Source organism: Tenrec ecaudatus, chromosome 5 (genome assembly GCF_050624435.1).
Source record: "Tenrec ecaudatus isolate mTenEca1 chromosome 5, mTenEca1.hap1, whole genome shotgun sequence".
Taxonomy (NCBI): domain Eukaryota; kingdom Metazoa; phylum Chordata; class Mammalia; order Afrosoricida; family Tenrecidae; genus Tenrec; species Tenrec ecaudatus.
In genome coordinates, this window is record NC_134534.1 from 168548772 (window position 1) to 168564969 (window position 16198).

Sequence of the window (16198 nt, forward strand, 5' to 3'; positions counted from 1 at the left end):
TCTGATATTAGCCCATATGTCTGATACCAGACTAAATTCCTCTTCAGACTCACGCAACACATGCAATGATGCAGAATGTACAGGCCAGTGGGTAGAAAGTCCTGTGGATCCAGTGACAGGCACTAGTGTGCGTCTCCACGTGGCTCCTTCAGCTCCAGGGCTCTTGCTCCATCAGCGTAGCTCCATATGGCTTGTCAACAGGAATGTCTTGCAGGGAGTGTGGGTTTGGTCTCCAGGGAGGAAGACAGGAGTTCCCAGAATCCTCAGGAGAAGGCCTTGCCCACACTGGGCCCTCATTGGCTACACTCCTTTCCTCAAGTTGACAGTAGATTATGCAGCTACCACACTAGGTTTCCTTGTAGTTACGTGGGTTTTATCACTGACAGGGTTGTGTTTTTGGATAGATCCTTTTGGACAGTGAATGTGATATTCTTCCTCTTCCTTCCTACTGTAGGCCAGCTGATGATGAAGTTCCATATGGCCAATACCACTCCGTCCATTGCAGCTCACTGGTGTCTAGAATATCACAGTTTATCCTTTATATTTCATTTATAATGACTTCCAATTTTCCTATAGTCCCAACCTGCAGACATTCTGATTATTGATGGTTGTTTGCAGCTGTTTCTCCTTAACTTGAGTCATGCTACATTAACAAAGGAAGATGCTAATGCTTTGCTCATCCATGTCAGTCATGTCTGTTCTACTTTGAAGAGGCAATTCTTCCTCGGTCATATTTTAGTGCCTTCCAAAATGAGGGGTTCATCTCCTGCCACTGTATCAAATAGTGATCCACCAGTATTCATAAGGTCTTCAGTGACTAGTTTGTTTGAGTCTGGAAGCTCCGCTGAAACCTGCTCACTGTGGGTGACCCTGCTTGTATCTGAAGTGCTAGCCCCAGTGTCACAGCACCACTGCACCACCAAACCGAAGTCACTGCCATCAGCTGTCCCTGTGGGTTTCTGAAACGGTAACCTTTTACAGGAATAGAAAACTTCCTCTTTCTCCCAAAGAGTGGCTGGTGGTTTCAAACTTGTGACCTTTCGGTTAGCAGCCTGAATCGTAACCACTACACCACTTCAATACAGCATGCCCAAATGCCAGCTGGTTAAACTCACTGGTTAAACCGCTGGTTAAACTCACTGGTGTGGGGGAAGTCTGAGAAGTCCTTAAACGGGCATGGGGCGTTCACTGGGTGCCAGCACTGTTGTGAGCAGTCCGTGTGCATGCACTCTCGTTCATTTCCCCAGAGCCCTGTGAAGGAGATGCTCGTACTGTCCTTTTACAGACAAGAAGCCGAGGAAACACACGGGTATGAGCACTTTCCTATGGCATATGCACTAGTGTGAGATGGGTCCTGGTCCAATTCAGACAGTCCAGTTCCAGCAGCCATACCGGCCATTGGTGCCATAGGCCGCTGCTCCATTATCCTTGGTTCTTCACTTTGTTTGTTGTTAAATATCAATTCCTTCTTAGAATCTTTATTTCATGTGACACCATGATAGCCTGTGCACAGACAAGCAGTGACTACATGCTCATGACTGGTTGCCGTTTGGAGGTGCTCCAGCTTAGAGGGTGCAATCAGGAGAGCTGGCAGCATGGACTGCGTTATAGTTATCAACCTCGCATGCTGGCTTTACACCAAGGTGTCTTCCAGGGCGGATGCACGCCCTTGTTACCTGAACATGTGGCGCTTACGCATCCTCCCTCCTGAACTTCCTGTGCCCGGCTCTTCTCTGCTCCAGGAAGGAGCGCAGGGCCATATCTCTGGTCTGCAGCAGGCTCCTAGTCCCCTTCTCACCACCCCTCCCCGCGCCATCTCTTTTGATCTCTCAGACACAGGCCCTGGAGAAATCAGACAATAAGAAAACTGCTTGGGAAATCATCACAGAAACACCGTGACTCTTGAAACCCACAGAGGCCGTACTCACACCTTCTTACTCACATTATTTAATTCTTAATGATAGTTTAATTAACGGAGACTGGCTCTTCTGGCTTCAGAAATGCGTGTGTGGAGCAGCTGGAGGGGGGGGGGCAGGAGGACGGTGTTTATAGGACAAAAGAAAAGACTTTGCAAAATGTGGAATACTGAAGAGCCTGATGGGAAAGAAAATGACCCAGCAATAGCAGTCTGCGACCATTGGCTGCTAATTAATGTGTGGACATTCAAGACAATGCACTTGAGAAAGCTTTTCCAGTGGGTTCTGAGTGGGTAAGAGAGCTCCTTTCCGGGAGCCAGCACGCCCAGTGCTTCTGCAGGGCTTTGTGCCCTCCCAACACTGGCGAGCTACTTGTGAAGACTTGGACTTCATTTTGCAGACAGCTGCCAGAAGGTTATTTCTAAGATACACATTTATTCTGTCATTTTCTTGCTTTAAAAAGCAGCCTTTAACTCCCAATTCAGCCTGCATGTGGGATCCTCCGTCTTCTGGGCGCTGATTCTCTTTCCAGCCCATCTCTTACCTTTGACCTTGTGCTGCAGCAGCACCACACTCGGTGTCACTGCCATGCCACACAGCCCAGTGCTCCCTCATACCGCTGCTTCCATCCTGAAGACCCTCCGCTCATTTCTGTCCAACCAGGAAGACTAGGTCCATTCAAAATAGACATGCCACTTGGCCATAATACATTCCCCTTCTAGAATGTATTCTCCGGCTAGACTCTCAGTTTCCAAAGTTGTAGACGCAAAGATGCCTATTGTTTAGAACATCGGAAAACTAGGAATACTGTTACATGTCTACAGATGAGGAACTGGTTTAAGTGAATTAGAGAATATCCCTTCACACAGTGGAATACTATACAGCTGTGTAAAAGATGAGGTCTCAGAGAATTAAGTGAAAATGAAAGGTGTGGTTCTTTGTATCTACCAACAACCACAAACTCAACTACCATCAAGTTGATTCCAACTCATAGTGACTCTACACAGGGTTTCTTGGGGCCTGGTGAAGCTTTGTAAGAACAGACACCTTCATCTCTCTTCCTGGGAGCAGCTGGTGGGTTGGAGCCGCTGAATGGCAGCTAGTAGTCCAACAGTTATCTGCTAGCACTATAGCACTCGTCCAGTACATAGAGGACACTGTGTGTTTCTCAGATGTGGGACACGTGCACTTACTTGTATATGCACAGTGGAATCCATCAAAGGATGCACAGCAGGAGGAGGATGGAGGACAGGGAGTCCAGGCAGAGGAGGTGCTTACTTCCTACTCTGTCCTTGCCTGAACTATCTTTCGCTTGTTTTTTAAACCATGTTTAAGTATTAGGTTTTTAAAAAATAATTTTAAACGCTTTTATGGGCACTTCATCCACATATCATACAATTCACTAGTTCAATCATATCAAGAAGAGCGGTACAATCATCACCACAATCAATGTTAGAACATTTTTTTCTCTCTTGTACTCATGGTTATTAATGTAACTTTCTAAAGATGGTGGCATAAATATGCACAACAAAATATTCTCCAATTCAACAACTTCTACATATATAATTCCGTGCCATTGATTGTACTCTTCCCGATGTACAACCATTATTGATATACTTAAAAATAATTAAATTTTTTATAAAACATTTTATTGGGGGCTCTTATAACTCTTATAACAATCCATACATCAATTGTATCAAGCACATTTGTACATTTGTTGCCATCATCCTTTTCCAAACATTTTCTTTCTACTTTAGCCCTTGGTATCAGTTCCTCTTTTTTTCCCTCCCTCCCCAAAATAATTCTTAATGTAAAAAAGTCTAGGCCTTGATGGTGTCAGCTCCTAGGAAGCCCCTCTGAGCTGACGGTTTATATTGCTCTGTGTCAGATCCAGCTTCAGCATCCTGCTACAGCTGCAGGACCCTGCCTTGAAAGATGCTCTGTCACCCAGGATCGCCAGGACCATGCAAGTGGGTCATGTTTCCTGCTGAATCTCCTGTGCTTAGCAGATTTTTCATAGGAATGTTTATGGCAGAATATCCCATCTAGAATGCCCAAGTCTCCCTGAATATGTGGTCAAGGAGTCGGCTAGTTGTGGGACCACTCCAGAAAAAAGGGGTTGGTGCACCCTTCAGCACACTCAGGAAGGCCCTGTGGACAGGAAGACCCATGAAAACAGGAGTTAATTCACCTCTCCCCAGTCTATGGCTAAGGGAGCAAAGGGTGGAGTCAGTTTCTGGTAGTCTAGCCCTTGGGAGTCTGCTAAGGCAGATTGGAGGTGAGGAGCGAGATTTGGGTCAGGACAGGAAGAGGGTTCTCTGAGTCAGATTAAGAAACAATAGAGGAAGCTACAGTGGGGGAATTACAGCCCCTTCTTGCCCTGCACGTATTTCCTGTGACAAATCTAGCTGACCGCACGTTCAATCTGAGCTCGCCATCCAGCCCAGCTGCTTGCCAAGTTCACACAGCCCAGGCTGCAGTCACCGAAATGGTATCTAGAGCAAAGGCCTTACGGCCTCCTATCAGCCCACAGAAGAGGAACATGGAGGGTGCCTGGAAGACAGTGACCACCATTGTCAAAAGTCAAGCAAATATGTTCACATGCTGATGTTTTCCAGGAGGCAGGGGGGGAGGAGGAAGGAGAGGGAGAGTAAAACACTGGCTAGAGGGTAGATGCGTGTTAACTTGGGTAAAGCGGAAAGCACCACCCAATCAGAGGGCAGTCAACCAGAGGAGGCAGGGGAAGACACTGACAAGGGCCAGAGTCAAAGGCAGCAGAGGAAGCCGTACTATGTACACAATCCTGCAGCACAGTGATGTAGGGGTAGCTGTATGCATGCACACACAGCTGATGGACACAGGAGTACCTCCACAAATATGGGCTGGATGAAGGATGTTTGTACCTGTGTGTTGATATTTGTGCAAATATGTCCTTTAGTATATATAATACAGTAAAGCTCAGAAGGCCAGTTGTGAAAGTATTATAGACATCAACAAACACCTTGAGGGTACAGTAGGCCACTGGCCCTGGGGAACACCGAGGTCAATGGTGTAACAGTCCACAAAGACAATGCTCTACATCCTCCTTTGGCGAGTGTGACCAGGGCCTTAAGAGCTGGTCACCAGCCATCTAAGTGGCCACTGCTTGTCTCTCCCAGTCCAAAGGGTAGAAGAATAAAGAAAATCAAAGAGGCACCAATCTTCATGACCCGAGACCAGGGCCCTGCCACCACTAGACAATTGAACAAAATTCAAAATCATAAAGCAAACAACAGTAACAACAAAACAGACTTACTGGTTGGGTTGAGGCTGGTAGAACCCCTGAGAGATGATAGCCCTTCAGGTCTGGAAATGAAGTCACCTGAAGGACACAATTTCAGCCACACAGTAGACAGGTCTGTAAGAGACCAGTAAGCCTAGGGGTGTACACACACCTTCGAGCAGTGGTTCTCAACCTTCCTTAGGCCGCAACCCTTTCATACAGTTCCTCATGTTGTGGTGACCCTAACCATAAAATTATTTTCGTTGCTACTTCATCACTGCCATTTTGCTACTGTGATGAATCAGGTGACGCCTGTGAAAGGAACATTCAAGCCACAAAGGGGTTGCGACCCACTGGTTGAGAACCTCTGCCTTAGAATGATCAACCATCTAAAATGGCACACCTTGGTGACCGTCACATCCTCTGACTCTAACCCTCTCTCTGAGGACCAGCGTAATCAATCCTGATGATTTCTCCTACAGGCCAAGCTACCTGTGACATGGTGGAGAGGAGAGAGCCCAGCATGCCTGCAGGTGGAACCTCACCTCCAGGTCACAGGCACCTAAACAAGCCTTTTAACCAACCTTGCAAGCTTGTGCCAGTCACTGACTGAGCCATGCCAGTGGGAGGCACCTGGAACACCAGTTTGCTAATTGATAAAATAGACTCAGAACCCCTTCCTGAGATTCTAGGAAGGGAGTGGCGTGGCCCAGCATGTAGGCGGTAGACTCTGTGTGGCATTTGCTCAGGCTTCTTGCACGAACGCTGGTGAGGTCCTCGTTGCCTGCCTGTTTCCTCCTGGTACCCTGGCCTCTTCCTGTCTCAGGGCCCACAAAACAGCCTCTCACAAAAGAAGTTAGCTGCCCTCATATATTTGTCCATTTGTAAGCTTTCCTCCCATCTGATGGGACGTGGGCTCAGGAGATGGTATGAATGTTGATCTCCTTGGAAAGCTGGTGAAAAAGTTGGGGACATGACACGGGGAGAGCTGGGTTCTGGGTCAATGTGGCTTTGGACTCACCTCTCTGATACAAAGAAACTAAGTATCCTAGGGCCACACAGAGGGGAAGCCAGGCTTAAGTCCTGGCTCTGTCTGTGTCCTAGGCCTGGGCTCTCCCTACACAGACCTGTCTCTATCGGTAGGACAAAGAGCGTTGGAACTGCCTACAACACCGGGCCAGTGACTGCTGTGCAGGTGAGCACGTGGTTATGGTAGGCAGCAGAAGGTATTCGCCTGGGAATGCAGACCCTTGGGTTTTAGTGTTGATGTCGCCACTTGCTCTGTGACTTGCAGTCGCTTCACTTCTTTGGGCATCAGAGGGGATCTTTAAAATAGTCATTGAACCATATCACCCCCCCCCAAGTTTTTTTTAAGATAATGTTTTAGCCTTCGCAGGCTTTGTAAATTCTGTCGCAAATCCTCAACTTTACTGCTGTAGCTAAAAGTAGTCCTAAACCATGAACAGGGTGCCTCTCTGAAACTGTGCTTACAACCCCAGGCTGGACTTGCTCCTGGGTCCTGGTTTGCGGAGTTCTGGCCCTGACTAGCTGATCTCGTCTTCTCTCAGGGCTACTGCAGGACCCCCAGGCATCAGTCTCTGCATATGGTGGACTGGAGCCCTCTCTGTGGCTTCATCGCCAGTCTGCATTGACCCTGGGTGCTTGCGTCCCAGGTGGGAGCCAGGTTGTGGTCGTTGGTAGCCAGTCTCTTTTTCTCTCTCTGTCTAGAATGCCGAGATGTATAAACTGTCTTCACAACAATTCCACGAGGCCGCTTCCAAAATGGAGAACTCAATAAGGTAAGACGGCGTTTCTCCTCCTCTGGCAGCTGGCACTGTGTTTGGAGAATGCCTGCATGCGCCCTGAAACCTGCTACCTCCGGCCCGATTTCAGACTTCTGTCACCACTCATTGAGCCATCTGCTCCTGATTCTCTCACCTGGAGCCATGGCAGCCAATGGTGCTCCGTAAGTGACCAAATCAGCCCTCCACCCTGCAGCAGCGCCTCGGTAAACTGAAGTGGGGCTGAGGCAGGTGACACAGCAGAGGTGCTTTCAGACCCGTCTCTGGGGGGCAGAGGCGGCCTTTTGTATTCTAGGGTGGGAGCAGCTCCCAAGAGATGACAGAGAAGGAGGTGGTGTGCCTGGCCATCTCCACGCCCTTGCTTTGTGGAGATGCCTTCTAGAGCAGCCTACTTACCTCCCACTTGCCTGTGCTAAGCAGCCCTTGTATCTTGGCACCAAGGTGGGGCTTCGTGAAGCCTTGCCTGAAGTCTCCCAATGGGTTCTCCGTGCCTACACCCAGAGCACGGGTTGTACTTCAGGGTACTTACCTTGGTGCCCTGGGTTGATCTTTATCCCTCAGGGATGGTCACTCTCTGAATGTACGATTGCCAGCAGGATAGGTGGGGGAGAACTTCACTAGGCTCTGCAATCCCACCCCTGCCCTGCCACTGCCTGGCTAGGCACCTTGGCATGAGTCCCTTCCCCTCTCTGGGTCTCAACTTTCCCATCTGCAAAACAGAGGTGATACCCCCTTGAATGCTCTAAATGATGGAAAGAAGACCGACCGAGGATACCACTGATTGTTGTTGGTGATTAGTGTGACTGCTGGACTCAGATCCCCATGGTCAGCAGTTCAAAACCACCAGCAGCTCTATGGGAGAAAGACTGGGCTTTCTATTCCCGTAAACAGTTACAGTCTCAGAAACCCACAGAGGGATCCCTGTGAGCCAGCATCGACTCGATGACAATGAGTTTGTTTGGTTATTAGTAATGACTGGCATTTATATCACTTTACAGCACAAGGTTTGGTACAGAACAGAGCAAATTCGAGTAGTAAACTGATCAGTATGTCTTTTCCCAACTGGGTTAAACAGGAATATGTGCAAAGTCGGAAATTATTTTGTTTACACCCTCTTAGGTGGGTGGAGGGCCTTGATTAGATTTCTTGGATTAGCAAATGACTAAATTGCGTTGTGCCGTAGAAATAAAGCACATTGCTGTCAGCAGTAATAGTGGGGAGTCTCCTTCCAAGTCTATGGGGGCCCTTAACAACGTTCGAGAAAATCAATAGGTTACTCAGATAGTAAACTAGCGCCCCATGTATTCATCCATGCATTTAGCACACACGTATTGAGTGCCTACTGTTTTTCAGGTACCATGCTAGGTACTGGAGATATACAAGACAGCTTCAGACCCTGCAGCCAGTCGCTTACTGCATTTGGGGGATAACAAACAATATTTTTTAATTAATTGCACAAGAAGCAATTACCCCGTTACTTAATTACAGTAATAAATGCCACGAAGAAGAGTTGGAATTAAAAAGTAGATGTCAGAGGAGCCTGACACAGACTGGAAGGTTAGGAGGGATTCGCTGAGGGAATGGCAGGGAGAGGAGAAGCGGGCCAGAGGAAGAAAAAGCCTGTCAAACAGAAGGCTGCCGCGCAGTCACCGTCCCGAGGCAGGAAGCAATTTCGCATCTTCCAGCAATGGGAAGGAGGCTCGTGTGGCTAGAGAGTAATGAATATGCTGTGAGAGCTCCAGCAAGTCCACAGGAGCCAGATCGGCAGGATTTTTTTTTTCTTTTGTACTGCATTAGAGACTTTAATTTTGCCCTAAGAACAGTGAAATACCATTTTCAGCTTTATTTGCATCTAAGGTTATAAATTCCTCTCTACACCCAGATTTAGCTACACTCTCCAAGTGTTGGTGTATTTTTATTATAATTCAGGTCAAAACTTTTTCTAATTTTTATTCAAATCTCTCTTTTGATACAAGCTGTTTTGAAAGGCATTGCTTAATTTCCTAACATTTGGGGGTTTTCTCACTCTTCTTACTTTTGTAACTAATGTTGACTTCAATTGCACTGTGACTAGGGAACATCCTCTAAATTTAATGTCCCTTGAAATGTGTCGAATATGCATTATGACCCAGTACATGGCTTGTTTTGGTAAACGTCCCCGGTGTGCTTATCAACAGAATGGGCCAGGCAATGCTGTGTTCTATGCTTGGCAGTTTTAGTCCGTCAGGTTCAAATGTTCGATATCTTCCCTGATTTTCATGGGTCTACTTGTTACTGTATATACTCGTGTATAAACTGAGTTTTTCAGCACATTTTTCATGTAGTTTTTGTGGTAAGGTTAGGTGTCTCGGCTGATATTCGGGTCGGTTTATACACGAGTACATACAGCAGTTATTGAGAAAGTGTTTGTGTCCCATTCTGATTGTCCTGGTGGCATAGTGGGTTATGGATTGGGCTGCAAACTGTGAGGTCAGCAGTTTGAAATCACTAGCTGCTCTGTAAGAAAGATGAGGCTTTCTCCTTCTGGAAAGATTTACAGTCTCAGAAACTGAGATAGTTACAGTCTATTGGGCCAACCTGGCCAGTAAACACATGTGGGGTTAATTGCAGGGCGGAGAGATAAATGGCTTGGTGAAGTCTCGCCTTTCAAGTTCTCGGGTCTCTTGCTTTCTGATGGCATACGGACGGGCTAATGTTGGACTTGCGGGCTTGGACAACACTGGATTGGAATGCTTTCTTAATATACACCTACCCTTCATATAAAACATATATATATATATATATATATATATATATATATATATATATATATATATATGTATATATATGAGTTTCTGGGGATTTATTTTTCTAATTTACCCAGACTAACACATTATGGTACTAGGAGAGAGGTAATGGAGAAACAAATCATAAAGATGGAGAATGGATGGTGAGGTAGTTAGTTTATTGTGTCAAACTGGCCGATAAACACATATGGGGTTAATTGAAGGGCGGAGATAAATGGCTCAGTGTGCCTCGCCTTTCTAGCTCTCGGGTCTCTTGCTTTCTGATGGTTGGACCAGGGTGCAGCTGCCTTAGCCAGGTCCCTGCTTCAGCTGGCAAGGCTCACTTCCTGTAAGATATTTCTGAGGAGAAGCCACGTGGACCTACGCCGATGCAGCCCTGGGTGCTAGAGCAGCCGTGTGGAGACCCCTGCCAGTGCTGAGATGCTTATACATTCACTGACTCGGCTTTCCTCCTGCAGTCGCCATCACTGCCTCTGTTTTGTGAGATGGAGGAAGACTTTGTAGATTGGTGTTGGACATATGGGTTAATGTTGAATTTGTGAGCTTGGGCAGCAGTGGGTTGGGATGCTTTCTTGATTCACACTTAACCTTTATATGAAACGCTCTCTTATACATGAGTTTCTGTGGATTTGTTTCTTTAAAGTACCCAGACTCACACAGATGGTTGTCTTCTGCCTCTTGGTAGTGTTTCTTCTTTGGTTGGCCAGAAGTCAGATGTGTCCATGAAGTTTACTGGGTTATTTTCTGGAAAGAACATGGGAAGTTAAGTTTTGATTGTTATATTTGGTTGTAGTCTTTTGTTACTCCTGTTTAAAATGGTGAAAATGAATGTAATTAATGTATATTTTGAGCTCAAGGGTAGAAATCGCCATGTGTATTTCTCAGAAACCATGATGCTTAAGGAAAATGGCTGGCAGAAGGTCAAAATGCCTGACAGAAAGCCTGGGCCTGGTTTAATGCTCTCAGAGACCTGATCCCATATTTTTGTATAAATAAAATAGTTTAGATAAGGATTTAAATAAGCTAAATAAGGATTGAACTTGACTTTTTTAAGAGTTGAGTTTAGTATCTGATTCTATTTTTGTTTGTACTAATTTCTTCTACTTATTATCAATAAAATTATTTTTGGAAATGTTTATTGGGAAGTATGAAAATAGAAAGTTTGCAAGCCCACTTGCTTTCAGTCATTAAAGTTGATTTTTAGATGGGTTTAGAACCACACCTGCAAAGAAAACTTTGAAAAGAATGCCCCACCCAGTGATTTGGAGTACTCGGGAACCAGTGGTCTTTGTCAGAGTTGGAAAAAATCTGGAACCATGAAGAAAACTCCTCTCTGGACTGAATGTTAAAGGGAGCCTGTGAGCAGGCTGAAATGCTTGCTAGTGACCACCTGGATCTCCTTGTTGAGTGAAAGTGGGAGAAATGCAACAATAAAGAAACGGGTTGAATTTGGCCACTGACATTTGTGGACTTGGTTTACAGGGAAAAAGAGGAGAAGACGAGATCGGGTTAACTGGTCTGCAGTTCATGACCTAGCACGAGGGGACTAGGCTTGTTGAGTATTGGTGAGAGCCCACAGTCTAAGGGCAAAGGGACCAAAGGGCACCCTGGGAAGGCTAAGTGAGGCAGCCCTGATTGAGTTGACCAGAAGCCAACCAGATAGAGCTTTTTGAGCCTGTGAACTGGTGTGTATTTTTGTTGCTGACTTTATGGATGGCCTGTCCGGATTTGACTTTGCTTATGGATGCAGACTTCACAAGATTCCAACTGGAATGAAGACTCTCCGTGTTGAAAAATATGATTGTCTCCTCAGAACATTGGGTTTGGTGTAAGTGGACAGTATAGAAATTGGATACCCAAAATTGGGGGGATAGAGGCATGAAGTGGTTGGCTTACAAACTTTCATATGTGGGGGAATATATTCATAGGATTATAGGATTGAGGTATAGGTGTTACTTAACTGCAATTATTAGGCTAAAGAATTATGTACAGGTGCCAAATTGGCAAGGGGGTAGATTGAGATAGTTAAAGTTTATTGTGCCAACCTGGCCAATAAACACATGTGGGATTAATTCAAGGGCAGAGCGACAAATGGCTCAGTGAGCCTTGCCTTTCTAGTTCTCGGGTCTCTTGCTCTCTGATGGTCAGATTTGTTTCTCTAATTTACCCAGACGAGCACAGAAACCAGCAGGTTTCTGCCCTGGAGGGCAGTTGTGCCCTGCCCTTTAGGGTTACAACGATGCAGAATCAGCTTGATGGCAGTGAGTGGAAGAGTCATAGGGGCAATTCGACCCTGTGCTGAGAGGATTCCTATGACTCTGTGACTGTGAGTGAGTTTGATGACTCTCCTTTTGCTTCTATCAAGTTTTGTTTTTTATATTTGTAATCTGTATTATTGGTATATACAAATGAAAATTGCTACACACTGCTAGTATACTTGTCTTTTTATCAATATGCGGTTTTATTTGTAATGATGTCTCTTGTCTTGAAATCTACCTGGACAGTTGTTGGGTTACTCAACCTTTCTTTTGGTTAGTGTTTGCATGTGAGATCTTTTTCTGGCTTTTCACTTTCAGTCTTTCTGTATCCTTATGTGCAAGATATGTCTTTAATGGCAAATATTATAGCTGGGTTTTGGTTTTGTTTTTAATCTTGTCTGACATCTTTGGTTTTATAATTAAAGTATTATTATATTTACACTTTAAAGATTTTATACTTTAGGTTTATAACCTTAGTCCTTCTGTTTGTTTTGGTTTGTACTCTGCTTTATGGGTGGCTTTTTTCTTTTTTGTTGCTGCCTTTTGTATTAAGTATTTTTATTGTTCCCATTCTCTTATATTATCTTGGCAATTATGCATTCTTATGGTATTCTTTTAATGGTTAGCCTGGATATTATAATATGTATCCATGACTAATTAAAGTCTAATATATATTATTTTTATCACTTCCCAGGCAATGCTATGAGCTTTAAAAGGCCTTAATATTCTATACCCTTCCTTTTTGTGTAATTATTTTCATACATTTAATTTTACCTGTATTTTAGACTCCATAAGACAGCATTATATTTTATATAGTCAGATTTCATTTCTCTTTCCCCACATATTTATCTTTGTTCATATTGTTCTTTTTTTCTTTCTTTTTAAGAAATTTTATTAGGGGCTCTGACAGCTCTTATAACATTTCATACATCAATTTTATCTAGCATAGTTGTCCATATGTTGCCATCATCATTTCCAAAACAATTTCTACTTGAGCCCTTGGTATAAGCACCTCTTTCCCCCCCCCCCCTCTCACTCTCGTGAATCCTTGATCAATTATATATTGCTATTACTGTTTCGGATCTTATACTGTCCATTGTCTCTCTTCACCCACATTTCTATTATTTATCCCTTCGGGAGAGGGGGTAGCTGTATACCTGATCTTGTGATGGGTTCCCCCTTTCTCACCCTCCCCTCTCCCTGACCATGCCCCTACCCTCATATCACTACTCTCACTACTGTTCCTGAGGGGTTTAGCTCTCCTGAATTCCACGTGTCAAGAGCTCTTATCTGTACCAATGTGTGTTCTCCGGTCTAGCCAGATTTGTAAGGTAGAACTGGGTCATGGTAGCGGGGGGAGGAAACATTCAGGAACTAGAGGAATGATGTGTGATTCATCCATACTATACTACACCTTGGTTGAATCATCCCTTCCTTAGAACCCTTCTGTGGGAGTTATATCCAATTGTCTAGAGATGGGTTTTGGGTCTCCTCTCCAACCCCTCGTTCACTTTGATATAGTTGTTTGTTTTGGATCTTTTGATCCCTGATACCTGATCCTGTCCACACCTCATGTTCACACAGGCTGGTATGCTTCTTCCATGTGGGCTTTGCTGCTTCCCTGCTAGATGGCTGCTTGACTTCAAGCCTCTAAGACCTCAGACGAAATATCTTTTGATAGCCGGGCACCATCTACTCTCTTCACCACATTTGCTTATGCACCCATTTGTCTTCAGTGATCGTGCTGGAAGGGTGAGCATCAAAGAGTACCAGGTTATCAGAACAAAGTGCTCTTGTGTTAAGGGAAGCCTTGCGTAGAAGCCCAAAGCCTGCCTGCTATCATAATACTTAACATATAAATTTATGTACATTACCTCTATCTATTTAATTATAAATTAATATATTTACATATATACCTATCTATAAATAGGCATATAAATAGCTTTTAACTCCTATTTGTTCCCTCTATTTCCTTTCACCTTCCTCCTATCCCACTATCATGCTCACCCTCCATTCAGCTCTCAATATATCCTCTCAGATACAATGCTCTTGATCAAACCCCACCTGGCATTATGCTTTCCCCACCATCAATTTTAGATCCCTTTTGGTTCCTTTGTCTCTGAGTTTGTTGGCTCCTCCTCTCTGCCCCACTCCTCTCCCATGCCCCCCCCCCCCCGGAACTGCCAGTCCCATTGTTTTCTCCTTGGGATTGTTTGTCCTGCCTGTCTTATATAGGTAGACATAGGGTGAAAGAAAAGGAAAAACAAGAAAACAAACTGAACAAGAAAACAAAATAAAACAGTAGATAGTTCCAGGTCTATGTGCTGACCTTTATGTATGTTTTCCAATCATGTGTGATGAAGTGCAAAACCCTGTCCCCCAAGTCAGATGTCTATTTTCAGTATTCCTTGGGGAGTTGGTTACTTTGTTCTCCTTGCTGTCCTGTTAAAACCCATTCGTGTTTCACCCCACTGTGTATGGGGCAGACTGGGCACACTTTCCACACAATGTCTCCAATGCTGTCCCCTGTAGCGCTATGGGTCAGTAAGGGAACATCGTGTCTCCTGGTGGAGCCAGCCCTACAGTCCTCTCTATGCACTGACTGCTCTGAGCAGGGATGTCTTCCCTGGGGCTTGGTGGGCCATGATGACTCTCTGGCTCCTTTCTGCTCTTAGTTCACTCCTGTGTGATCTGGGCAGACCCACCTTTCTCCCCGGCTGTATCTTCAATGCTGTCCTCTGTATTGCCTTCCTCTGGGGAGAGGTCAACATCGCTTGGCCTGCGCTTCTTCTTCACTCCTTCCTGCACTCAGTGTTTCTTTCTGAGATCATGGTCCTTTTGACTTTAGAGCTCCTTTCAGAACTCCTTTGAATTGACGTTTACTGGTTCTCAATATTTAGGTTGTCTGGGATATCTTTATTCCACCTTCACTTTTAAAGAAGGTGCTGGCCACTTCTTTTAGCTCTTTGAAGATATCTCTACAGTCCATTTGATATTTACTTTTCTCTTTGAGAAAGTCACCATCCCTATTGTTAATACCACATTTAAATCACTTCTGCGTTCTTTTACTATTTCCACTCTGTCTTGGGTTTTCCGTTGTTTTACTGTGGTGTGCTATGCTGTGGGTTTCCGTCCTTCTCTCCTTTGTGCAGTTCTTGTCTTGATATCACGGTTGAGTTTTGGAAGTTGCCCAGCCATGATTTCTAAAATGGAAACCTTAACCTCCTTTATCTCTTGGTTACATGCATTGCTGTGACTCATATCATCGATGCTCTGTTTGTTGTTCTGCTTGTTATCTCCATGCTGTTTGTTTTTTTAATCACCATGAATATACTAATTATAGATATTTTAAAGTCTGTGTTTCAACAGTCTAATAACTGGTCACCTGAGGGTCTACTTCTATTGCAGTTTTTTGTGCAAGGGGAGGGGACGTGGATCTATTTCTTGGTGTGCCTGATAATTCTTGTCTGAATATCGAGATGATGAAGAGAAATTAAAGACGCTCTGGACCATCCTAAAATGCTGGCCAACTGAATGAAGGCAGATCTTAACTACATGAGGGAGTAGGTTGCCTGGAGGTTAGCTGCAGTTTCTGTAAAGTTCAATCTACTTTTCTTCCTTCCTGTTCTTAGGTGTCGCTAGCCAGGACTCCTCTTTCTTGGTAACCCCTAAATCCCTGTTTCACCTCCCCAACTCTGGAGACTTCTGAAAACGGTACTGTGCTTCCCAGTAACTTTTTACTTGACTACTTAATCTCTTGCCAGACTAGCTCAAGAATTTGACAAATACTTTACAATACAAGGGGAGCTCTTGAACCTCTCCCCTCCAGAATCTTGACTCCTGACGTCTTGATGGCCTTGGCAACTCAGACCCCTGGAGATTGTTGTCTCCATATGTCCCTGGAGATTCCCAACATCTCTGCTGCTTCTCTGCCCTCCACCCCGCCCCTGCCCCTCTCTTCAGGCACCCACCACAGGCCGCCGCCAAGGAAAGTGGCACCATGATGAGCACACACTTCCCGGCAGTTCCCTAAGACAACTCATTGTCTGAGATGCTTTGCTTCCTGAGACACCGTCAAACATATTTTTAAAATCCGACTTTAAAGTATTTTCTCTAAAGGGAGCATAGGTTTTCCACAAGTTCCTCCATTATGGCTGGAGGCCGAGGTTCTGAC

General features: G+C 44.9%; 1 protein-coding gene across 1 annotated transcript in view; it reads left to right on the top strand.

Moving 5' to 3' along the window:
* CHCHD6 (coiled-coil-helix-coiled-coil-helix domain containing 6) overlaps nt 1–16198 on the top strand; it is a 375967-nt gene that overhangs the window by 302619 nt on the left and 57150 nt on the right. The window contains exon 6 of the mRNA XM_075550254.1: nt 6907–6977. Coding sequence (XP_075406369.1) covers nt 6907–6977 — 71 coding nt within the window. The remainder of the gene's footprint in view (nt 1–6906; nt 6978–16198) is intronic.